The following is a 27,345-nucleotide window of genomic DNA, read 5'->3' on the forward strand; positions in this document are numbered from 1 at the left end:
GTAGCCTATCATCTATGTTTTATTAAAATACCACCTTTACAAAACAGAACAGTCAACAGATATTCTCCTTTTTTCTTTAAACTGGATATTATGTTAATGTGAAAAGCTGAATACATATTAATATTAGGTAACTGTAGGCTACTGTATTTAATAAACGACACCCCTGCTGAATTGGAGTTTATGAGAATGAAACATCAAACACCGTAAATAGACAACTTTAAGCAACCACATGAAAAGCTTTGGAGCAGGTTTTCTTTGGCCAATGAGTGATCAAGCACTCTTCACACCTACAATCTATTAAATCATAGAAGGCCTGCCTCTTTGCACTTATGACAGGTGTTGCGCCAATAATTCCCACTGTCAAAAAATATCCAAAATATTTCTCACATACGGTTGGTTGTGTGCAAAAGTCTTAGGCAGGTGTGAAAAAATGCTGTAAAGTAAGAATGCTTTCAAAAATAGACATGTTAATAGATTATTTTTATTAATTAACTAAATGCAAAGTGCGTGAACAGAAGAAAAATCTAAATCAAATCCATATTTGGTGTGACCACCCTTTGCCTTCAAAAAAGCATACATTCTTGTAGGTACACTTGCACAAAGTCAGGGATTTTGTAGGCATATAGGCAGGTGCATGATTAAACAACTATACCAAACAGGTGCTAATGATCATCAATTCAATATGTAAGTTGAAACACAATCATTAACTGAAACAGAAACAACTGTGTAGGAGGAATAACCTGGGTGAGGAACAGCCAAACTCAGCTAACAAGGTGAGGTTGCTGAAGACAGTTTACTGTCAAAAGTCATACACCATGGCAAGACTGAGCACAGCAACAAGACACAAGGTAGTTATACTGCATCAGCAAGGTCTCTCCCAGGCAGACATTTCAAGGCAGACAGGGGTTTCCAGATGTGCTGTCCAAGCTCTTTTTGAAGAAGCACAAAGAAACGGGCAACGTTGAGGACCGTAGATGCAGTGGTAGGCCAAGGAAAGTTACTGCAGCAGATGAAAGACATATCATGCTTACTTCCCTTTGCAATCGGAAGATGTCCAGCAGTGCCATCTTCTCAGAATTGGCAGAAAACAGTGGGACCCTGGTACACCCATCTACTGTACTGTCCGGAGAAGTCTGGTCAGAAGTGGCCTTCATGGAAGAATTGCGGCCAAAAAGCTATGACTGAGACGTGAAAACAAGGCCAAGCGACTCAACTATGCAAAAGTATTTGGCTGTAACAGAAGGCAGTTTGTTCGCCGAAGGGCTGGAGAGCAGTACACAAATGAGTGTCTGCAGGCAACAGTGAAGCATGGTGGAATTTCCTTGCAAGTTTGGGGCTGCATTTCTGCAAATGGAGTTAGGGATTTGGTCATTTGGGGATTTGGTCTCCTCAATGCTGAGAAGTACAGTCAGATACTTATGCATCATGCAATACCATTAGGGGGGCATCTGTTTGGCCCCGAATTTATTCTGCAGCATGAAGACCCCAAACATACAGAGAAAGTCATTAAGAACTATCTTCAGCGTAAAGAAGAACAAGGAGTCCTGGAAGTGAACATCATCGAGTCTGTCTGGGATTACAGGAAGAGAGAGAAGCACCTGAGGCTGCCTAAATCCACAGAAGAACTGTGGTTAGTTCCCCAAGATGTTTGGGCCAACCTACCTGCCGAGTTCCTTCAAAAACTGTGTGCAAATGTACCTAGAAGAATTTATGCTGTTTTGAAGGCAAAGGGGGTCACACCAAATATTGATTTGTTGTAGATTTTTCTTCTGTTCACTCACTTTGCATTTTGTTAATTGATAAATATAATCTATTAAAATGTCTATTTTTGAAAGCATTCTTACTTTACAGCATTTTTTAACACCCGCTTAAAACTTTTGCACAGTACTGTAACCAACAACACAACAGCAAGTGCGCTGAGATTTATGTTTGCGTTAGGTTTGTTAAAACAGAGCCCAGAGTGGATATAGACAGAGTGAGCAGATGGCACAGCAGCTCCTAACAACCCAAACCGCTGTTCAACACTGTAATATGTACAACAAACAACCCAGTGATGCATGACACTGCAATCACAGTATAGTCAACAGAAGAGTTGGCATAGAAATGAAAGAATTAGAACATAAACACACAGTATTATTGAATAGATGGGTCATATACACATCTATCTTGTTGCATAGAGCAGTCCAGCACAGTCATGGGATTGAAGAAATCAGACTGAAAAGGGAGGGACTAACTGGACATCCTATTTCATTAAGAAAAGTTTTTCGTTGCAAACTTCTTTTAGAATTTACATCGGGCGTCCTAATGACATGACTCAGGTAAGTCCTTTAAATCGACAGTCTGGGGAAGGGTTGCAGGACAAAGGAGAGGGGGTAGCGATGAGCTCCTTGTTGACAACAGGATGGAGCAGAACAGCTCCCTGCACAGTCCTTTGATTACTACTGCAATTACTGCCATCAGTCTCCTGGAGGGAGAGACTCATATAGCACTGCCAACAACAACTATCAACACAGGGAGGAGAAGGCAGATGATGAGAGGGAGAGAGTCAGGGTGGCTCCATCACTGATCCTCTGGCACAAATGTTTGTATATAATCATACACTATTGTACATGCGCACGTGGGCCCGCACGCACACGCACGCACGCACACACGTGCGCACACATGCACACACAGTAGCTGTGCATTTAGACACACATTTCAATGCATCTGGCAGAGGTTTCAAAGAGTGAGGTGTTTATAGAGAATCTAATGGTTTAAGTGGCCTTGATGACATCACCTGTGTGGGTTTAGAGATGTGGAGGCTGATTGTCTCGCTCCCTGATCAGAGTGTCCGCATGCCTCGCTCTCAAACCCAGTTACAAGAGACAGATAAGAGTTCTGGGGTACGAGGGTGGACGCATGAGTGACAGCCATGCCGTAGCCTATTATACACACTAGGCCTGTCTGAATACCTGTACCTGAATACCTTGCATTTTAAATAGTACTGATGCGTATGCACAAATAGGAAATCAACGTTTTATAGTAAACTTCGACAATTGAGTATGCTTTAAATTCCAGAATGTTACACTAATTTCGGCTTTTTAACATGTATGGAATTGTGCATCAGGCAAGGGCATATGGAGATGGGCTGTACTAAAATCAACGAATGGCGGGAAACAACGCAATTGCGCATTAGATGAGGCATTCTCAGGAGGCTAGTAATGTTAATATTTGTTGCTTCCAGCATATGTTTTCTACTACAGAGTATGTTCTAATTAGTATGTAGTACAATAAGTACACAGTATGTTGCTTTAGTAAGTAGTAGGGAAGGCAACATACAGACAGCATAGACTGGATTATTTAAATAAAGTACAGCCACAAACCAGGATCAGTTCTTCATTCATTGAAGTAATTCATTAAAGTTTAATCATGATGAATTAATGCAAAATGACAAGTGATTAGTCTTGACCCATATATCTTATCTGAATGAAGTGGTATGTTGACACCTGAACCCACACAAAAAAAACATGGGGAAAGAGTGTCAAGCAGTATTAGGCAGTCAGCTGAGGACACTTGTACCGTTAAGCCACTTTTACCTTTGCCCCGCAAGGCCTTTGAAAAAGCTGTGTGTGATTAACCTTGAGACTTGGAATGACACACAACCCATCCAGCACCAAAACAGGAGCTCAGGCATAGACACAATGTAGCAGTAAAGACTCTGGAAGATTCATACAATGCTCAATGAATTTAATGATACAATATGGGTAAAATATGGGTCTTATTAAAAATTCCTAATTGACTAAGCAATATTTAAAATGTAAAATGTGAAGATGCTTAAACATCACATATAAACATCCCTTTTTCAAGACCCAGTCTTTCAAGGATAATTCGTAAAAATCCAAATAACTTCACAGATCTTCATTGTAAAGGGTTTAAACATAATGAACCATAAACAATTAATGAACATGCACCTGTAGAACTGTCGTTAAGACACTAAAACAGCTTACAGATGGTAGGTAATTAAGGTCACACTTATGAAAACTTAGGACACTAAAGAGAACTTTCTACTGACTCTAAAAAACACCCAAAGAAAGATGCCCAGGGTACCTGCTCATCTGCGTGAATGTGCCTTAGGTATGCTGCAAGGAGGCATTAGGACTGCAGATGTGGCCAGGGCAATCAATTGCAATGTCTGTACCATGAGACGCCTAAGACAGCGCTACAGGGAGACAGGACGGACAGCTCATTGTCCTTGCAGTGGCAAACCACGTGTAACAACACCTGCACAGGATCGGTACATCTGAACATCACACCTGCGGGACAGGTACATGATGGCAACAACAGCTGCCCGAGTTACACCAGGAATGCACAATCCCTCCATCAGAGCTGAGACTGTCTGCAATAGGCTGAGAGAGGTTGGACTGAGGGCTTGTAGGCCCTGTTGTAAGGCAGGTCCTCACCAGACATCACCGACAACAATGTTGCCTATGGTCACAAACCCACCATCAGGACTGGCAAAAAGTGCTCTTCACTGACGAGTCGCGGTTTGGTCTCAACAGGGGTAATGGTCAGATTCGCGTTTATCGTCGAAGGAATGAGCGTTACACCGAGGCCTGTACTCTGTAGCGGGATCGATTTGGAGGTGGCGGTCCGGACTGAGCTTGTTGTCATGACAGGCAATCTCAACGCTGTGCGTTACAGGGAAGAGATCCTCCTCTCTCATGTGGTACACTTCCTGCAGGATCATCCTGACATGACCCTCCAGCATAACAATGCCACCAGCCATACTGCTCGTTCTGTGCGTGATTTCCTGCAAGACAGAAATGTCAGTGTTCTGCCATGGCCAGCAAAGAGCCCAGATCTCAATCCCATTGAGCACGTCTGGGACCTGTGGGATCAGAGGGTGAGGGCTAGGGCCATTCCCCCCAGAAATGTCCAGGAACTTGCAGGTGCCTTGGTGGAAGAGTGGGGTAACATCTCACAGCAAGAACTGGCAAATCTGGTGCAATCAACGAGGAGGAGAAGTGCTGCAGTACTTAATGCAGCTGGTGGCTACACCAGATACTGACTGTTACTTTGGATTTTGACCCCCCCTTTGTTCAGGGACACATTACACCATTTCTGTTAGTCACATGTCTTATAAACTTGTTCAGTTTATGTCTCAGTTGTTGAATCTTGTTATGTTCATACAAATATTTACACATGTTAATTAAGTTAGCTGAAAATAAACACCGTTGACAGTGAGAGAACGTTTCTTTTTTTGCTGAGTTTACAAATGCAGTCAGTGGGAATAGGGGCCAGGTGTGCGCAATGGAAGTTCCAGAGGGATCCATGACAGGGACCATTGAGACCTTTCACAATGGATCCCTGCATATACAATGAATAAGACAAAATCAAAATCAGATACAGTTGAAGTCAGAAGTTACACCTTAGCCAAATACTTTTAAACTCAGTTTTTCACAATTCCTGACATTTAATCTTAGTAAAAATTCCCTGTCAGTTAGGATCACTGCTTTATTTTAAGAATGTGAAATGTCTGAATAATAGTAGAGAGAATGGTTTATTTCAGCTTTTATTTCTTTCATCACATTCCCAGTGGGTCAGACGTTTACATACACTCAATTAGTATTTGGTAGCATTGCCTTTAAATTGGTTAACTTGGGTCAAACATTTCAGGTAGCCTTCCACAAGCTTCCCACAATAAGTTGGGTGAATTTTGGCCCATTCCTCCCGACAGAGCTGGTGTAACTGAGTCAGGTTTGTAGGCCTCCTTGCTCGCACACGCCTCCTTGCTTGCACACACAGTTCTGCCCACAATTTTTTTTACAGTGAATGATCTGTGAAATAGTGAAATAATCTGTCCGTAAACAATTGTTGGAAAAATTACTTGTGTCATGCACAAAGTACATGCCTTAATCAACTTGCCAAAACTTTAGTTTGTTAACAAGAAATTTGTGGAGTGGTTGAAAACGAGTTTTAAGACTCCAACCTAAGTGTATGTAAACTTCCGACTTCAACTGTACAATTTAAAACAAACTGTAATAGAGCTCAACACAAATATTTAAGAATAGAAAAAGGACAGGGCCATATAATTCTGGCTTTCTTTTTTAGTAATGCTGGTTTTCTTATCCACCAGATAGTCGGCCATAGCCTCGTATGAAACATCCTGTAAGCTTGTGAGGCTAGGTTGGCCATTGGTCATGTCATTCATTTGTATTGGCCATTTGAATCAGTCCCTGATGATTGGAAGTAAAGCCACACTGTAGGGGTTGCATGCATTGCACAAATTAGTTGCCTTGGAGTGTTGGCATATTACATGAGATGTTTTGTGTGTTTTGATGGTGTATCAGGGCAAAATGGTTCATGGATATTCATTAATATTCCACAAAACTACCCTAGATCTTTCCACCAATACCCCTGCATTTCCAATATGCATATCCAGAGCTAGCCAGCTGAAGAGTTCCATCAGCCACTCCTGGGCTACAATCACCTATCCGGACCCGTTTTACTGCCGATGCGGAGCCCCACCCGGCCTCCACGACTGGACTACTGACGTTATCTGCCCAAGGGAGTTATCCAACTGGCCACTCCATCGCGCCGAAATCTGAATGCCCATCTGCGGCCCTAATCGTTAGCTGTCTTATCGGCTGATATCTGAATAGGTCTATCGGACAATTTTCTTAGGCCACTATAACTATAACTATTTTGCCAATTGGATTGGTCCCCTCTACCACACGGAACCCCACTAATCTACCGACGGAAACGAACGAGGTGGCTAAAAACAGACCTCCATCTGCCAGCTTGCTACCCATGGCCTGGCTAGCTGTCTGAATTGCCGTGACCCCAACCAACCTCCTAGACGACCAATTCTCATAGCTTTTAGCCGTACCCCTATCCTACTTCTCCTGTTCCTCTGGTGATGTACATGTGAATCCAGGCCCTGCAGTGCCTAGGTCCACTCCTATTCCCCAGGCGCTCTCTTTTGGTGACTTCTGTAACCGTAATAGCCTTGGTTTCATGCATGTTAACATTAGAAGCCTGCTCCCTAAGTTTGTTTTATTCACTGCTTTAGCACACTCTGCCAACCCGGATGTCCTAGCCGTGTCTGAATCCTGGTTTAGGAAGACCAACAAAAACTCAGAAATCTCCATCCCTAACTACAACATTTTCAGACAAGATAGAACAGCCAAAGGATCGGTGTTGCAATCTACTGCAGAGTTAGCCTGCAGAGTTCTGTCCTACTATCCAGGTCTGTACCCAAACAATTTGAACTTCTACTTTTAAAAATCCAACTCTCTAAAGACAAGTCTCACCGTTGCCGCCTGCTATAGACCACCCTCTGCCCCCAGCTGTGCTCTGGATACAAATTTGTGAACTGATTTCCCCCCATCTATCTTCAGAGCTCGTGCTGCTAGGTGACCTAACCTGGAACATGCTTAACACTCCATCCATCGTACAATCTAAGCTTGATGCCCTCAATCTCACACAAATTATCAATGAACCTACCAGGCACCACCCCAAAACCGTAAACACGGGCACCCTCCTAGATATCATCCTAACCAACTTGCCCTCTAAATACACCTCTGCTGTCTTCAAACAAGATCTCAGCAATCACTGCCTCATTGCCTGCATCCGTAAAGGGTCAGCGGTCAAACTACCTCCACTCATCACTGTCAAAAGCTCCCTGAAACACTTCAGCGAGCAGGCCTTTCTAATCGACCTGGCCCGGGTATCCTGGAAGGATATTGACCTCATCCCGTCAGTAGAGGATGCCTGGTTATTTTTTTTAAATGCCTTCCTCACCATCTTAAATAAGCATGCCCCAATCAAGAAATTTAGAACCAGGAACAGATATAGCCCTTGGTTCTCTCCAGACCTGACTGCCCTTAACAAACACAAAAAACATCCTGTGGCGTTCTGCATTAGCATCGAACAGCCCCTGTGATATGCAACTTTTCAGGGAAGTTAGAAACCAATATACACAGGCAGTTAGAAAAGCCAAGGCAGAAATGTGCTTCCTGCAACACAAACTCAAAAAAGTTCTGGGACACTGTAAAGTCCATGGAGAAGTGTGTTCTTAACACCTCCTCCCAGCTGCCCACTGCACTGAGGATAGGAAACTCTGTCACCACCGATAAATCCACTATAATTGAGAATTTCAATAAGCATTTTTCTACATCTGGCCATGCTGTCCACCTGGCTACCCCTACCCCGGTCAACAGCACTGCACCCCCAACAGCAACTCGCCCAAGCCTTCCCCATTTCTCCTTCTCCCAAATCCAGTCTACTGATGTTCTGAAAGGGCTGCAAAATCTGGACCCCTACAAATCAGCTGGGCTAGACAATCTGAACCATTTCTTTCTAAAATTATCTGCCGAAATTGTCGCAACCGCTATTACTAGCCTGTTCAACCACTCTTTTGTGTCATCTGAGATTCCCAAAGATTGGAAAGCAGCTGCGGTCATCCCCCTCTTCAAAGGGGGGGACACTCTTTACCCAAACTGTTACAGACCTATATCTATTCTACCCTGCCTTTCTAAGGCCTTCGAAAGCCAAGTCAACAAACAGATTACCGACCATTTCGAATCCCACCGCACCTTCTCCGCTATGCAATCTGGTTTCAGAGCTGGTCATGGGTGCACCTCATCCACGCTCAAGGTCCTAAATGATGTCTTAACCGCCATCGACAAGAAACAATACTGTGCAGCCATATTCATTGACCTGGCAAAGGCTGTCGACCCTGTCAATCACCACATCCTCATCGGCAGACTCGATAGCCTTGGTTTCTCAAATGACTGCCTCGCCTGGATCACCAACTATTTCTCTGATACAGTTCAGTGTGTCAAATCGGAGGGCCTGTTGTCCGGGTCTCTGGCAGTCTCTATGGGGGTGCCCCAAGGTTAAATTCTTGGGCCGATTCTCTTCTCTGCATACATTAATGATGGAGTTCATTTGTGGAGTGGTTGAAAACGAGTTTTAAGACTCCAACCTAAGTGTATGTAAACTTCCGACTTCAACTGTACAACTGTAAAACCAGCTGTAATAGCGCTCAACACAAATATTTAAGAATAGAAAAAGGACAGGGCCATATAATTCTGTCTTTCTTTTTTAGTAATGCTGGTTTTCTTATCCACCAGATAGTTGCCCATAGCCTCGTATGAAACATCCTGTAAGCTTGTGAGGCTATCAAACATCTCCAATCCAAAGTTAAATCTAGAATTGGCTTCCTATTTCACAATAAAGCATCCTTCACTCATGCTGCCAAACATACCCTCGTAAAACTGACTATCCTACCGATCCTCGACTTCGGCGATGTAATTTACAAAATAGCCTCCAATACCATACTCAATAAAGTGGATGCAGTCTATCACAGTGCCATCCGTTTTGTCACCAAAGCCCCATATACTACCCACCACTGCAACCTGTACGCTCTCGTTGGCTGGCCCTCGCTTCATGCTCGTCGCCAAACCCACTGACTCCAGGTCATCTACAAGACCCTGCTAGGTAAAGTCCCCCCTTATCTCAGCTCGCTGGTCACCATAGCATCTCCCACCTGTAGCACACTCTTCAGCAGGTATATCTCTCTGGTCACCCCCAAAGCCAATTCTTCCTTTGGCCGTCTCTCCTTCCAGTTCTATGCTGCCAATGACTAGAACTACAAAAATCTCTGAAACTGGAAACACTTATCTCCCTCACTAGCTTTAAGCACCAGCTGTCAGAGCAGCTCACAGATTACTGCACCTGTACATAGCCCATCTATAATTTAGCCCAAACAACGACCTCTCCCCCTACTGTATTTTGCTCCTTTGCAACCCATTATTTATATTTCTACTTTGCACATTCTTCCACTGCAAATCTACCATTCCAGCGTTTTACTTGCTATATTGTATTTACTTCGCCACCATGGCCTTTTTTTGCCTTTACCTCCCTTATCTCACCTCATTTGCTCACATTGTATTTTGACTTATTTTTCTACTGTATTATTGACTGTATGTTTGTTTGACTCCATGTGTAACTCTGTGTTGTTGTATGTGTTGAACTGCTTTGCTTTATCTTGGCCAGATCGCAATTGTAAATGAGAACTTGTTCTCAACTTGCCTACCTGGTTAAATAAAGGTGAAATAAATAAATATCCAAGATGCTTCAAAAGATTTGCAAGTATGTGTGTGTGCGTGTTAGATGGATACAGAAGATTACTTCTGATCCAAGATAGAATGATTCATGGATATGCATGCACATTCTTTTTTTGCATACGAAAACCAAGCAATGAGAGTTGGAGGTTAATCTTAAATCAATAGGAGAGATAACTGCGCCTCTGTCTGCATGCCTGGCCGGTGCTGGGTTTACATAACCCCACCGGAATGTGGTAACACCATCAACACAAACAAGACCGGGGGAAAATATCAATCTATCGCACAGTATTCCCTCTAGGCATAACAGAAAAGTGCTTATAGCCTTCTCATTCCATATGAAGTGCCTGCATTGAATGTGTGCATGCGTCCGTGCATATGACATGACCTGTGTCTATGCACAGGTCTGAGATTTTTAGCAGGTCGGTATTTCATGCTGGTTGTGTCTAGAGTGCATCATGTTTCATCCTGTCCATTGTATTCTGATCAGAATGGGGGAATGAGTGAGAGAAAGAGAGAGAGACTAAGAGAGATAGATAGGGGTGAAAGACTAGGGAGAGGCCATACCGCCTGCTATGGCAACTGCTCGGCATCTGAACGTAAGACGCTACAGAGAGTAGTGTGTACGGCCCAGTACATCACTGGGGCCAAGCTTCCTGCCATCCAGGACCTATATACTAGGCAGTTTTTTTTGGAAAGCCCAAACAATTGTCAGACTCCAGGCACCCAAGTCATGGATTGTTCTCTCTGCTACCGCACTGCAAGCAGTACCAGAGTACCAAGTCTAGGAACAAAAGGCTCCTTAACAGCTTCCACGCCCAAGCCATAATACTGCTGAACATGTAATCCAATGGCCACCCGGACTATTTACATTGACCCCCCCCTCCCTTTTTTTTTTTACACAGCTGCTACTCGCTGTTTATTATCTATGCATATTCACTTCACCCCTACCTACATGTACAAATTACCTCGACTAACCTGTACCCCCACACATTGACTTGGTACCAGTACCCCCTGTATATAGCCTCGTTATTGTTAGTTTATTGTAACTTTTTTTTAAACATTTTTTACTTTAGTTTATTTGGTAAATATTTTCTTAACTCTTTCTTGAACTGCACTGTTGGTTAAGGGCTTGTAAGTAAGCATTTCACAGTAAGGTCTACACCTTACACAGTAAGGTCTACACTTAGCGCAAATGACTAATACAGTTGGATTTGATTTGAGTTACACATATAGTGTGTACACCTGTGGTTTTAAAGTGCTTCTATTCAATTTCAAATGAACAATTGAGTTTTAGGAAAGGTAGATTTTTCCATGTCCTTAGAAATTAAATAGAAAAACACTAGTTGAAGAAATCAATTGAGAGATTTCAGTGGAGCTGTATGTTTGACTGAATAAACTCAGCAAAAAAAGAAACGTCCTCTCACTGTCAACTGCGTTTATTTTCAGCAAACTTAACATGTGTAAATATTTGTATTAACATAACAAGATACAACAACTGAGACATAAACTGAACAAGTTCCACAGACATGTGACTAACAGAAGATGAATAATGTGTCCCTGAACAAAGGGGGGGTCAAAATCAAAAGTAACAGTCAGTATCTGGTGTGGCCACCAGCTGCATTAAGTACTGCAGCGCATCTCCTCCTCATGGACTGCACCAGATTTGCCAGTTCTTGCTGTGAGATGTTACCCAATTCTTCCACCAAGGCACCTGCAAGTTCCTGGACATTTCTGTGGGGAATGGCCCTAGCCCTCACCCTCCGATCCAACAGGTCCCAGACGTGCTCAGTGGGATTGAGATCCGGGCCCTTCGCTGTCCATGGCAGAACACTGACACGTTCACGCAGATGACCAGGGACCATGTGCATCTTTCCTCTGGTGTTTTTCAGTCAGTGGAAAGGCCTCCTTAGTGTCCTAAGTTTTCATAAGTGTGACATTAATTGCCTACCGTCTGTAAACTGTTAGTGTCTTCACGACCATTCCACAGGTGAATGTTCATTAATTGTTTATGGTTCATTGAACAAGCATGGGAAACAGTGTTAAAACCCTTTACAATGAGGATCTGTGAAGTTATTTGGATTTTTACGAATTATCTTTGAAAGACAGGGTCCTGAAAAAGGGATGTTTCTTTTTTTGCCCTTTGTTCACCATGGCGCTGTCGATTATTGTTCCAATGTCAGTTGATGCGTGTGAGTCCCCGTGCTGTGTGTTTTGGGATTTCGTGCCCTTATGGATTGCGCAGATGATTGTGGGTCTCGTCCCGTGTGTTAATCATGGTGCTCGTGTTATTTATTCTAGGTACTCCTTGATATTTTGTTTGGGTTCAACCCTGTGTTTTTGTTACGTGTTTGTTTGGTCTTCGTCCCCGTGCCCTTACACAGCACAACATAATTTGGGGTATAATAAAAAAACTATTACGCATTCCTGCGCCTGTCTCCTGATCCTCATACCAGCGTGACAGAATAATCGACCATTAAGGGAGACAGCCTGTCCAGCGCCACCTCAACCGGTCCGTCCGACGCCACTGCTACTGGTCAGTCCGACGCAACTTCAACAGTGGCAACTGGCCCGTCCGATGATGACGCAACTTCGGCAGCTGCATCGGGTCCTGATCGACCCTCACTGCGTTCCTGTGATCGTCCACGGAGCCAAATGTCGTTGAACTGCGGAAAGGGCCAGGGGGGTGTTAATCATTGTGCGCCTGTGTTATTCATTCAAGGTCCTCCCCACTCTTTTGTTTGGGTTTCAACTCAGTGTTTTTGTTTAGTGTTTGTTTGGTCTTCGTCCTTTGCACGCACGCCGTAAATTGGGTACAATAAAAACCTCTTATTACGCATTCCTGTGCCTTTCTCCTGAATCATTTATGCCAACGTGACAGACTCCCTGTTTAAATGAAGATAAAATATGTTGTTTTTTTGCTGTGGTGGGGGGAGAGACTAAAGGGACTTTTTGGACCAACATTACCCTAATGCAGTGAGCATTGAGAACAGCCAAGAGCCGAGCAGCCCTGCATCCCTTTCTCCTAAAGTGTACACAAGTACACTTCTCCCCACAAATGTAAAAGCATTGGATTTGTGTAGGCATGGACTAGAGCAGGGCTTCCCAAACTCAGTCCTCGGGACCACAAGGTGTCCGAGTTTTGTTTTTGTTTTTTTGCCCTAGCACTACACAGCTGATTCAAATACTCAACTAATCATCAAGCTTTGATCATTTGGATCAGCTGTGTAGTGTTAGGGCAAAAACCAAAAACATGCACCCCTTGGGATCCCAAGGACTGAATTTGGGAAATGCTGGGCTGGAGGGAGTTTCCAGCCTATTTCATAAATCAGTAAATTCCTCTAAAATCCATGAAGGTCAGTTAAGTGTACAATTCGGCAGATGTTTGGGGGTGCTGCAATTTTTTTGTCCGCGCTACAGATGGCTACATCAGTCCGCTAATACAGGACTGGTAAAGGCCCAGTGCACTACGCATTTCTCTGGTATTTCAGGGGGTGTAGGACCACCCTCAGCACCTCTACGTCCTGTGGCTATGCAATTTGGAAGAATGGACAGGCCTGGTCTGAACACAGGAGGTGGAGGTTAAAGTGTCAAAGCATGATCAGACTTCCTTCTACCTCATATACACTAGTAACAGGACAGATAGGTTATTATGCACATCAATGAACGTTAACAATCAAAGTAATTTAATGAATAAAGCACATATACAGTACCTGCAAGGGTTAGGCAAGTAAACACAACATGTGCTGCCTCTATTTGTGACTCGGAGGCATATGTCACGCGTCACTACTTCACAGGAAAGCCATTTGAACTGTGTTTTTTTGGCAGAAATGCCTTCTGGAATATGTGAACTGTCATGTGCCTTAATAACAAACTTGTATGACATCTGTAAATACGAATACAAATTGTTAAATTACGAGTCTAGTTGGTTTAGCCATAGAAAAAGCCAGGAACCTTCCCGCTTAGCATGATTGGCTGAGATAATGGCTGGGCTGGATGAGTTCGGATTGGTCTGCATGTGGTAAGCTTCTGTCTATAACATGAGTTGGTCAATATTTGTAGGTAATCCTTTCTTCTAATGTGGCCTTTTTTGGAAGATATCAAAGTGTTGCTCTCCACTTTCTAGAGGACTGAGTTTTGAAATCAGTAGAAGGCCAGGTGGAATTAGAGTTGGACAGCTAAGGAGATGGAGAAATTCTGCCTTTTGATTGCAAATATACAGAGGGAGTCAAAAAGAGAACACACAGAAAGCTGTATAAAACACCTGCCTCCAGATTACATCTTCAAACTAAAGGCAACCATGACATCCGTGACAGAGAGGAGAAGCGTCCATCCATGTACATGGGTAAGATAGTCTAGCTAGCTACATTTTCAGATATTACACCTTTCTAATTTTGTCAGAAAGTTATTTTAATTTCAAGTTAAAGCGTACTGTTAGGTAGGTAGCTAGCTAATGTTACCTGGCTGGCTCGCCAGCTAAAGTTACGTGTATGATCTGACTCCACTATGCAAGTAACCATTTCCAAAGAATGTGCATGATGTCACTGCGACAACTGTCGATAGCTGGAAAATTTGCTCTGGGTATCTACTCCGATGCCAGAGTGCAGAGTGCAACATTACGAATGTTCAAAACCAGTTGAATATGGCCAGTGTCAGTAAACGTTGGCAAACAAGGTGTAATTGAATTGCTAGTGTAATTGAATTGCTGCCAGCAGCACAGTTAGTCACCAACACTACGGATAACATGAAAACAGCCTAACCAGCTCTGCTAAGGCGAGTAAAATGGTCAGTGTGAGCTGTTCTCTCATGTGTCTGGAAGTAGCTAGCAAGCTAGCCAACGTTACCAGTTAGCTTGGGAGCATGACTGGTGTTATTAGGTCAGAACGCTCTGATCTACCCTACTCCTTGGCCAGAGCATCTAGTGTGTGTGCTCTGAAATTTTACAAATGGACAACCTGACAATGGTCTGAGTTTACGAACGCCCAGGGGCAATCTGGCACTCCAGATTGAATTCACGAATACACCTGTAGTATAAACCAGCCTTTAGTCTTGAAATGTTTGGTTGTTAAGTACATTGCCTCACATGTGAATCCTTAAAGAGATGGGCTAAGGCGTAAGAGGGTGTGAATGAAGCTGAATGGGTGTAGACAAAGAAGAGCTCTCCAGTAGGTTTACCAAAACATTCAAGAGCCATTTTCTCAAAAGTGAAGTTACAATTTTATCAACTTTTAAAGCATAATTACTTTCCCATTGTTCCACAGCTGTATTGTATGATATACCATTTTCTAGCTCAGTCTCTACTTTTATTCAATGTAAAAATCACCATTTCAAATTTTGCAACATTGAGACCGAATCAAGCCGGTCAGTCACATTTTATCACTCAGGCCAAAATTAATGTAAACCTATGAGATATTTCAAAGAATGTTGGTAGAAACCACTCACTTACCCCCATTACGGCCTGTCCAGCAACGACCATTATCACAAGCCACCTATAGAAGAGAAGACATTAAAGTTAGGGCCCATGTTTGCACCAGTTGGTTTCAGAAGTGGAGAAGAGCAGACCTGTGTTCAATACCATTTGAAGTCTTTTTGTGTTTTCTCTTGTCTACTTGTGCCATATGGGAAGGGTTTTCACCTTTTTGACTATTCTATAGGTTACATTGTACCAGGCAGGCTCAATCAAGCCCAGAGTATTAGAAAATATTTGTATTTGAATTCAGGTCTTAATAAAAGCTCCTAAAAAGCTAGATCCTTTCTTCTACAATAAACACACAATTTCCTATTAATTAAAGTTATTTACAGGTGCAAGCTGACTGTGTCAAAATTACTGAGTAGGGCCCTAAGTTAAGTGTGAGGGCCCTAAGTTAATTTTTTGTGATAAATTGATTGTCAGTTTTCTCATAAATAAGAAGTTTGGGAACCACTGCTGTAAGGAATTCTTTCCAAATAATAATAAAAAATAACAAATGTACAGAAAAGTCAGTGCGAAGGCCAAATTACAGAGGAAAAACTTTTTGAGGCTAATTAAATTCCTTCAATCTGGAAAAAACCCAAGGTTTGCTGGCATACCAGTAGAGGTCTATCAAGCATTTTTTTGATATACTCAAAGCTCCATTGTTAGGTTGTTTTAACTACTCCTATGAAATGTTAGTCTGTCAGGTACTTAGCAGGAAGGTCTGATTTCACTATTATTATAACAAGACCCAGATGGCAAATGTATAGATCCAGTCTTAAAAATAGGAGGCCTCTTACACTTCAATGTTGTAATGTAAAAAATGCATAGCACTCAGAATTGAAAAGGTTTACCAGATATTGTTCATCCTGATCAGAAAGGTTTTTTACATGGACGATACATTGGAGATAAATATACGACAGCTTCTAGAAGTAATACAACATCATGAAACAACTAAGAAACCAGGCCTGGTATTTATAGTGGATTTTGAAAAGGCCTTTGATAAAGTAAGAATGGATTTTATTCATAAATGCCTGGATTTTTTAAAATTTTGGTGACTCTCTTATGAAATGGGCAAAAGTCATGTATAGCAACCCCAGGTGTAAAATAGTAAATAGCGGTTACTTCTCAGAGAGTATTGACTTGTCAAGAGGAGTTAAACAAGGGTGTCCGCTGTCACCATAACTATTCGTCATGGCCATCGAAATGCTAGCTATTAAAATTAGACCAAATAACAACATTAGAGGATTAGAAATTCAAAGCTTAAAAACAAAGGTGTCCTTGTATGCCAAAATCTCAAGTTTTATATTAAGTCTGCAAGCTACATCTCATTGAAGATCTAGATAACTTTTCTGGACTCTCTGGACTAAAACCCAATTATGATAAGTGTACAATATTACATATTGGATATTTTAAAAATTCTATTTTTACATTACCTTGCAGTTTACCTATAACATGGCCTGATGGTGAAGTAGACATACGTGGTATTCAAATCACAAGATATATAAATGAGCTCTCCACAATGCATTTTAATAGAAAACTTGTAAAAATAGACAAGATTCTGCAACCACGGAGAGGTAAATACCCGTCTATTCAAGGAAGAATTGCCCTGATTAACTCCTTAGTCATATCTCAGTTTACTCACTTACTTAAGGTGCTACCTACTCCTGATGATTCATTTTTAAAATGTGTAATTCTGCCCCTGGACAAGGCAATTAACCCACTGTTTCCTGGTAGGCCGTCTTTGTAAATAAAAATGTGTTCTTAACTGACTTGCCAAGTTAAATGAAAATACAAAATACATTTTTTTTTTTAAATTATGAGCACAATTGTTTTTCTCGATTTATCTGCCTATCTAATATAATGAATAGGGTGGGTTGAGATTATTAAATATAAAAGCACTAAACATCTCTCTAAAATCTTCACTTATTCAAAAGTTTTACTTGATCCATAAATGGTTCTCAAGTAGATTACTAAGAAAAGCTCAATAATCTACTGTCTTTTTGACTTTGTGCAGATATCCATATCTCATTTTCTATGAATTGAAAATTATACTTTTTTCAAAGTATACTGTGGGGAGAACAAGTATTTGATACACTGCAGATTTTTCAGGTTTTCCTACTTACAAAACATGTAGAGGTCTGTACTTTTTTAATCATATGAACACTTCAACTTGTGAGAGACAGACTCTAAAGCAAAAGTCCAGAAAATCACATTGTATGATTTTTAAGTAATTACATAGCATTTTATTGCACGACATAAGTATTTGATACATCAGAAAAGCAGAACTTAATATTTGGTACAGAAACCTTTGTTTGCAATTACAGAGATCCTACGTTTCCTCTAGTTCTTGACCAGGTTTGCACACACTGCAGCAGGGATTTTGGCTCACTCCTCCATACAGACCTTCTCCAGATCCTTCAGGTTTCGGGGCTGTCGCTGGGCAATAGGGACTTTCAGCTCCTTCCAAAGATTTTCTATTGGGTTCAGGTCTGGAGACTGGCTAGGCCACTCCAGGACCTTGATATGCTTCTTACGGAGCCACTCCTTAGTTGCCCTGGCTGTGTGTTTCGGGTTGTTGTCATGCTGGAAGACCCAGCCACGACCCATCTTCAATGCTCTTACTGAGGGAAGGAGGTTGTTGGCCAAGATCTCGCGATACATGGCCCCATCCATCCTCCCCTCATTACGGTGCAAGCATCCTGTCCCCTTTGCAGAAAAGCATCCCCAAAGAATGATGTTTCCACCTCCATGCTTCACGGTTGGGATGGTGTTCTTGGGGTTGTACTCATCCTTCTTCTTCCTCCAAACACGGCGAGTGGAGTTTAGACCAAAAAGCTCTATTTTTGTCTCATCAGACCACATGACCTTCTCCCATTCCTCCTCTGGATCATCCAGATGGTCATTGGCAAACTTCAGATGGGCCTGGACATGCGCTGGCTTGAGCAGGGGGGCCTTGCGTGCGCTGCAGGATTTTAATCCATGACGGCGTAGTGTGTTACTAATGGTTTTCTTTGAGACTGTGGTCCCAGCTCTCTTCAGGTCATTGACCAGGTCCTGCCGTGTAGTTCTGGGCTGATCCCTCACCTTCCTCATGATCATTGATGTCCCACGAGGTGAGATCTTGCATGGAGCCCCAGACCGAGGGTGATTGACCGTCATATTGAACCTCTTCCATTTTCTAATAATTGCGCCAACAGTTGTTGCCTTCTCACCAAGCTGCTTGCCTATTGTCCTGTAGCCCATCCCAGCCTTGTTCAGGTCTACAATTTTTCCCTGATGTCCTTACACAGCTCTCTGGTCTTGGCCATTGTGGAGAGGTTGGAGTCTGTTTGATTGAGTGTGTGGACAGGTGTCTTTTATACAGGTAACGAGTTCAAACAGGTAATGAGTGGAGAACAGGAGGGCTTCTTAAAGAAAAACTAACAGGTCTGTGAGAGCTGGAATTCTTACTGGTTGGTAGGTGATCAAATACTTATGTCATGCAATAAAATGCAAATGAATGACTTAAAAATCATACAATGAAATTTTCTGGATTTTTGTTTTAGATTCTGTCTCTCACTGTTGAAGTGTACCTATATTAAAAAATTACAGACCTCTATATGCTTTGTAAGTAGGGAAAGCTGCAAAATCGGCAGTGTATCAAATACTTGTTCTCTCCACTGTATCTCTTTTTCAAACAAGCATTGCAGAGTTGGCTACAATTTCATCCCCCTGAAAAGAGGATACAATCATCAAAGCTCTGCAGATTTTGTTGTGGGGATACAGAATCAATAGATCATTTATTTTGGTATTGGCCTAAGGTAGCCTGTTTTTGGTTACTACATGATTCCATATGTGTTATTTAATAGTTTTGATGTCTTTACTATTGTCTTCACAATTCTACAATGAGTAGGTGTCCTAAAACTTTTGACCGGTATTGTAGGTTCAGAACTTTGTGAAAAAGAACAGTTAAAATATATGGCAAATATAAATCAAACTGGATGGTCTTCAGAAATAGATGGGAGGGGTTGAGGGAAACGGAAGGATAGGAGTAAAAACAAACAAAAGATACCTATTGTAAAATAGATTGTGTTCTTAAAATGAATATAGTATGTATAAGCTGGAAGTAGAAGCCTAAGTGTTGTTGTTCATTAGTTTACTCCAAATAGGGGAAGGGTGGTAGGGTTATGGTAAAATAATGAAGGAAAATGTACTTTGGAAAGTATTCAGACTCGTTAACGTTTTCCACATGTTGTTAGGTTGAAGCCTTATTCTAAAACATATTAAATTGTTTTTATCCCCATCAGTCTAAACACAACACACTGTAATGACAAAGAAAAAAGGCCAGGTCATCTGATGCAGCACTCCATCACTCTCCTTCTTGGTCAAATGGCCCTTAAACAACCTGGAGTTGTGTTTTGGGTCATTGTCCTGTTGAAAAACAAAATGAGAGTCCCACTAAGCGCAAACCAGATAGGATGGCGTAAAGCTGCAGAATGCTGTGGTAGCCATGCTGGTTAAATCACAGACAGCTCCCACACAACATCACACCCCGAGCATATCAGCCAGCTTTTTCTCTACCACATCTATGGATTTACTACCGCAAGCTCTGAACCTTTACACCGGATCATCGCAGCTAGCTAGCTGCTATCCGAGTGGCTACTCCTGGCTAACGTCTCCGTCCCGAAGCAAGCACCAGTTAGCCTGGAGCAAGCCTCAAGCTAGGCCCATCTCCCAGCTAGCCAAAGAGGTCCACCAGGCAATTCTTGGGCTACAATACCTCTTTTGCTAATTGGCCTGGACTCTTTACTGCCAACACGGAGCCCCGCCGATCCATCACGACTGGTCTGCTGACGTAGCCGTCCAAGGTGGTCTCAACAGGCTCTTCCGTTGCAACATCGCCGGATGCCCATCTGCTAGCCCCGGTCCACTAGCTATCTGAATCGCATTGTCTCCAGCTCGCCTAGCGTAGCAGCGACAACGGAATTTGGCTCTCTGACTCATCTAGTGCCACTCATTGGACCCTATGATCACTTGGCTACACATGCATCTCCCTAATGTCAATATGCCTCAACTATTGCTGTTTTGGTTCGTGATTGTTTTATTTCACTGTAGAGCCAATAGCCCCACCCAATGTGCCTTAGATAGTCCTTTTGTTCCAACACCCACACATGTGGTGACCTCACCTGGCTTATCTGGTGCCTTGAGACAAAACCTCTCCCATCGTCACTCAATGCCTAGGTTTACCTCCACTGTACTCACATCCTACCATACCCTTGTCTGTACATTATGCCTTGAATCTATTCTTCCGCAACCCAGAAATCTGCTCCTTTTACTCTCTGTTCCGAACGCACTTATAGCCTTTAGTCAAAACTTTATCCTACTCCTCCTCCTCCTCTGTTCCTCTGGTGATGTAAAGGTTAACCGAGGCCTTGCAGCCCCCAGCACCACTCCCATTCCCCAGGCGCTCTAATTGGTTGACTTCTGTAACCTTAAAAGCCTTGGTTTCATGCATGCTAACATTAGAAGCCTCCTCCCTAAGTTTGTATTATCCACTGCTTTAGCACACTCCGCCAACCCTGATGTTCTAGCTGTGTCTGAACCATGGATTAGGAAGGCCACCAAAAATCCTGAAATGTCCATCCCTAACTACAGTGGGGAGAACAAGTATTTGATACCCTGCCGATTTAGCAGGTTTCCTACTTACAAAGCATGTAGATGTCTGTAATTTTTTATCAACTGTGAGAGACGGAATCTAAAACAAAAATCCAGAAAATCACATTGTATGATTTTTAAGAAATTAATTTGCATTTTATTGCATGACATAAGTATTTGATCACCTACCAACCAGTAAGAATTCCGGATCTCACAGACCTGTTAGTTTTTCTTTAAGAAGCCCTCCTGTTCTCCACTCATTACCTGTGTTAACTGCACCTGTTTGTACTCATTACCTGTATAAAAGGCACCTGTCCACACACTCAATCAAACAGACTCCAACCTCTCTACAATGGCAAAGACCAGAGAGCTGTGTAAGGACATCAGGTATAAAACTGTAGACCTGCACAAGGCTGGGATGGGCTACAGGACAATAGGCAAGCAGCTTGGTGAGAAGGCAACAACTGTTGGCGCAATTATTAGAAAATGGAAGAAGTTCAATATGACGGTCAATCACCCTCGGTCTGGGGCTCCATGCAAGATCTCACCTCGTGGGGCATCAATGATCATGAGGAAGGTGAGGGATCAGCCCAGAACTACATGGCAGGACCTGGTCAATGACCTGAAGAGAGCTGGGACCACAGTCTCAAAGAAAACCATTAGTAACACACTACGCCGTCATGGGTTAAAATCCTGCAGCGCATGCAAGGTCCCCCTGCTCAAGCTAGCGCATGTCCAGGCCCGTCTGACGTTTGTAAATGACCATCTGGATGATCCAGAGGAGGAATGGGAGAAGGTCATGTGGTCTGATGAGACAAAAATAGAGCTTTTTGGTCTAAACTCCACTCGCTGTGTTTAGAGGAAGAAGAAGGATGAGTACAACCCCAAGAACACGACCCCAACCGTAAAGCATGGAGGTGGAAACATCATTCTTTGGGGATGCTTTTCTGCAAAGGGGACAGGACGACTGGACCGTATTGAGGGGAGGATTGGATGGGGCCATGTATCGCAAGAGCTTGGCCAACAACCTCCTTCCCTCAGTAAGAGCATTGAAGATGGGTCGTGGCTGGGTCTTCCATGACAACGACCCGAAACACACAGCCAGGGCAACTAAGGAGTGGCTCCGTAAGAAGCATCTCAAGGTCCTGGAGTGGCCTAGCCAGTCTCCAGACCTGAACCCAATAGAAAATCTTTGGAGGGAGCTGAAAGTCCGTATTGCCCAGCGACAGCCCCGAAACCTGAAGGATCTGGAGAAGGTCTGTATGGAGGAGTGGGCCAAAATCCCTGCTGCAGTGTGTGCAAACCTGGTCAAGGCCTACAGGAAACGTATGATCTCTGTAATTGCAAACAAAGGTTTCTGTACCAAATATTAAGTTCTGCTTTTCTTTTTCTTTTTCTTTTCTTTTTTTAACTCTGTTTATTACGTTTTACACACACACACACACACACACACACACACACACACACAGACAAGACAAAGCAATATAAATAATATACTCAACTAGAAAAAATATTTAAAAAATATTTTAAAAAATTGCTTTAAAGATACCATACTTTAGACAAGTTAAACATACCAGGCAGAAGGCTACAGAGGTTAAAGGGCAATCTATAGTACAGGGACAGAGCAAACACCTCACCATTGTTCCTGTAAACAGTCAAGGGATAAGGGTGGAGAAATGCAACCACTCACAGTGAGTCATGGCCACATCCACTGGCCAGATTTTTTTTTTTACAATGCTTTGAAATAAAAAAATAAAATTATTATTCATGTAGGTGTGAACAAAATGTAAAAATAACTGGGAAAAACAAACTCACACTTCAGTCTCTTCCCGAGCAAGATGAACAAAGCATCTGCGGATCACAATCAATAAGCACATGGACCTTAATGCGCCCCCCAGCAAAAACACAGAGAGAGGCTCCTCCAACCCTTAAGTCACAGACTTATTTTAGTATTAATTGGAATGCCATCAGAGGATGGACTGTTTAAAGTAAGACCGGAATGGAGCCCAAGCCTCATCAAACAGTTTGGGGTTCCCACGTGAATTGAATTTTTTCTAGTTTCAGAGAGCACAACACATCCCTCACCCAATATTTATAAGATGGGGGAGCTGCCATCTTCCAGTTCTGTAGTATTAGCCGTCTAGCTAAAAGAGTTGTATAAGCAACAGTGTCCGACTGGATTCTTGATAGGGGGTACCCATGGGCAGTACTCCAAAAAGGGCTGTAAGGGGAGACGGATCTATAACAGTGTCATATATATCAGAGAAACATTTAAATATTAATTCCCAGAAACCTGACAGTTTATGACAGCCCCAAAACATATGCAACAGTGTGGCTGGTTCCACTTTACATCTGACACAGGTAGGATCAAAATCAGAGAATATTCTTCCAAGTTTGGCCCCCGACCAGTGGATACGGTGAACCACCTTGAATTGAATGAGGCTGTGTCTAGTGCTAAAAGAGGACGAGTGCACCCTGTGCAGCACAGATTCCCAGGCGTCTTCCCCAAGTTCCTCCCCCAAATCCTTTTCCCATCGAGTCTTTAAAGGCACCAAAGAAGGGTTCTGTAAGTCATGAATGATTGCATATACATCTGAAATTGCGCCCCTAGGAAGCTTGTTCAGCTCCAAGATGCTCTCTATAGCTGTATTCGCAGGCCTGTTGGGAAATCCAGGTGTGTTAGCCCTGACAAAGTTTCTAGTCTGGAGATAGCGGAAAAAGTGGGATTGGGGGAGATTGAACTTTTCCTGCAGCTGAGAAAAAGAGGCAAATGTATCATCAAAGAATAATTGCGCTAGCGAGGAGAGGCCTAGTGAGTGCCAAATGCCAAAAGCCCCATCATTCAAAGATGGAGGAAATAAAATGTTCTGATTGATTGTGCCTGATAGAGAAAAGCCTCGGAGGCTAAAGGCTAAACGGAACTGATTCCACATTTTAAGAGACTGCTTTACAATTGGGTTGACACACCTTTTGCCTAGGGACACTGGGAGAGACGAGCACAGCACAGAGGAAAGTGCTGCAGGTTTACACGATTCAGACTCCATCTGGACCCAGAGTGGTCTAGGGCCAGTAGGATCAGTCTGCAGCCAGTACAGAATGGCTCTGAAATTTGCAGCCCAGTAGTATGTCTGAAAATTTGGTAGAGCTAAACCCCCCAATGACCAAGGCTTCTGTAAATGTTTTCTACCAATCCGTGGTACCTTGCCATCCCAAATAAAATGCATGAATGTTTGATCCAGTGAAATAAAAAAAGATTTTGGAATAAAAATGGGTAAACATTGAAATAAATATAAAAATTTGGGCAACACATTCATTTTAATGACATTAATCCTTCCGATAAGAGAAAGGGGTAGCGAATTGGCAATGAGGTATCGGGGTTGGAGATAAACAAAAGGAGGTCGTCAGCATATAGCGAGACTTTCTGCTCCCAGCCCGCCCTGGGAGCAAAGCAAACAACAAGGGGGAGAGTGGGCAACCCTGTCTGGATCCGCGGTGCAAGGGAAAATAGTAAGAGGACAAGTTATTAGTCCGTACCGAAGCCATGGGGGAAAAATAAAGAATCTTTATCCACGCAATGAATTTGGGGCCAAAGCCAAATCTATAAAGGGCAGCTGTTAGGTAATCCCACTCAACGCGGTCAAACGCTTTTTCGGCATCAAGTGAGACCACCACCTCCGGGTCCTCCGACGCTGGGGAGTACAGTATATTCATAAGGCGCCTAATATTGAAAAATAAATGCCTATTTCTCACAAAGCCAGTCTGGTCAGAGTGTATTACTTGGTGCAGCAAGCCTTCCATACGGATGGCTAAAAGCTTAGCTAGGATTTTGTAATCACAGTTTAAAAGCGAGATTGGGCGACAGGATCCACATTCCAGGGGGTCTTTGTTTTTCTTTAGTAGTAATGAAATTGAAGCCTGATAAAGACTAGGTGGTAGCTTTGAAGTATTGAGGCACTCTGCAAATAGTCGAGACAAGAATGGGCAAAGCAGACCAGAAAACGTCCTGTAAAATTCGGTTGGAAAACCGTCCGGACCCGGTGATTTACCACTTTTCATTGCGGACACTGCTGTTGCAATCTCCTCAAGCGTAAATTCTTCTTCTAGACAGTCATGGGAGTCTGTATCAATTGAAGGTATATTCAAGCCATTAAAGAAGGAGTCAATCAGCAAGGGCTCTTGAGGGGATTCAGAGGTGTAATAGCGCAGAGTAAAATTGTTTAAATTGATCATTGATCTCTTTATGTATAACTGTGGTGGCACCAGACGGGGTCCTTATTTGTGGGATTAAACGTGAGGCCTCAGATATACGGATCTGATGCGCAAGGAGTTTACTGGCCTTGTCGCCTTGTTCATAGACTTTGTATCGAGCTCGCAAGAGTAACTGTTCGGCTTGCCTGGTAGAAAGCTCATCAAATTCAGATTGGAGTAGTTGGCGCTCTTTATGCAGATCAGAGGAAGGATCCGTAGCATACTTCTCATCCAGTGTGGCTATGGACTCGCTCAGGTCCCGAAGTCGCTGGGAGCGAACTCTGTTTTGGTTGGCTGTATAACAAATAATTTGGCCACGTAGGTATGCTTTGAAAGACTCCCATATGGTAGAGCAGGACATACCTGGTGTTGAATTAGTTTCTAGGAATAAGGTGATTTCAGAAGAAATGAAATTGACAAACTCCTTATCTGAGAGTAAAATGGGGTTGAGACGCCATTGATAACACATAGGCGGTCGCTGGGGAAACTCTAGTTCAAGCACTAATGGTGAATGGTCAGAGATAACAATACTCTCCTAAGTACACTGCCGAAGGTTAGGCAGAAGTTTTTTGTCCAAAAAGAAGTAATCAATCCGGGAGTATGTTTGATGAACATGAGAATAAAAGGAATACTGTCTATCTGTAGGATGTAGGAAACGCCAGGCCTCAAACATAGCATATTTCTGAAGAAAGGATTGAATAAGTAGGGCACATTTAGATGGGCCTGTATTTGTTTGTGAGGACTTGTCAAGAACTGGGGACATTTTACAGTTGAAATCCCCCCCTAAAATCAACAAATGAGAATCTAAATTGGGAATAGCAGACAGAAAGGAAGAAATGAAACTTGTGTCATCCCAATTGGGAGCATAAACACTAGCCAAAACAAGAGGGGTAGAAAACAGTTCACCGGTTACTACTCGTCCCTTAGGATCAGCAATAACCTCAGAAGCTACAAAGGGAGTAGCTTTATCAACCAGAATAGCAGCACCTCTTGATTTACTATGAAAGTTTGAGTGGAACACTTGACCAACCCAGTCCTTACGCATCCTAAAATGCTCACCAGTCCTCAAGTGAGTCTCTTGTAGAAATGCAATATTTGCATTCAAACCCTTTAAGTGTGTCAACACCCTCTTACGCTTCACCGGGTTGTTAACCCCTTTGGTATTCCAAGAAATGATCGTATTATTTATTATTGATCGTATTATTTTGGCCCCTCTGGGCATTCCCGTTATTCAACCCTGTTATTAGAGCATAGAATGGAAAAGCAATGAGCGCCCAAAACCCCCAGAATAACTTGTCTCAGAGTAATAATGTACAGTGGTAAAAAAACAGATAAAAAAACTAAAAAGACAGAATGACAACATTAGAACTGAACAATTCAACCTGCCCCCCCCACCCCCTCCCCCCATCCCAGACAATACCTCCCCAAATGAGGTACAAGCCTAAATAGAACATGTTCTCTTCGCACAGTATGTCTGTGAGAGTGCGGTCTTAAACCTAAACCCACAGTCCCGCTCTTTAAAGTCGCATTTGTTAGTGGATCAAGCAGCAAAAAGAAAGATTTGTATGTATTTTTTCAAATAAAAAAAGGCGAATCCCTTGTGCAAACGGAATGACAAAAGCACCACTTGTAGATGTATATAATTGTATTCCCTGTCTTATAACAGGCATTGACAGAGAAAATAAATAAAATGTATAAAGGCTCTCAGCCAAAAATCTAATTTGAAGTAAGGAAATTGTAGTAAAACAATCAAAAATAATAGTAATTATAATAGTAGTCTAGTTGAAGCTGAGACAGCTTTACAACCAATACCAAAAAACTACGTGTGCGCAACGTTGAACGTTTGCTGGGCATAAATGACGCTCAAAACTTTTAAAATTAAAGTGAGGCCCCAAAAAC

General features: G+C 42.6%; 1 protein-coding gene across 4 annotated transcripts in view; it reads right to left on the minus strand.

Moving 5' to 3' along the window:
* Positions 1-27,345, minus strand: part of col4a4 (collagen, type IV, alpha 4) — a 142,751-nt gene that overhangs the window by 105,359 nt on the left and 10,047 nt on the right. For all 4 annotated transcript variants that reach the window (XM_024441954.2, XM_024441956.2, XM_024441955.2 and 1 more), the window contains exon 3: positions 15,556-15,598. In XM_024441954.2, the coding sequence (XP_024297722.2) occupies positions 15,556-15,598 (43 nt within the window). The remainder of the gene's footprint in view (positions 1-15,555; positions 15,599-27,345) is intronic.

The sequence above is a fragment of the Oncorhynchus tshawytscha genome, linkage group LG13, assembly GCF_018296145.1.
Source record: "Oncorhynchus tshawytscha isolate Ot180627B linkage group LG13, Otsh_v2.0, whole genome shotgun sequence".
NCBI lineage: Eukaryota > Metazoa > Chordata > Actinopteri > Salmoniformes > Salmonidae > Oncorhynchus > Oncorhynchus tshawytscha.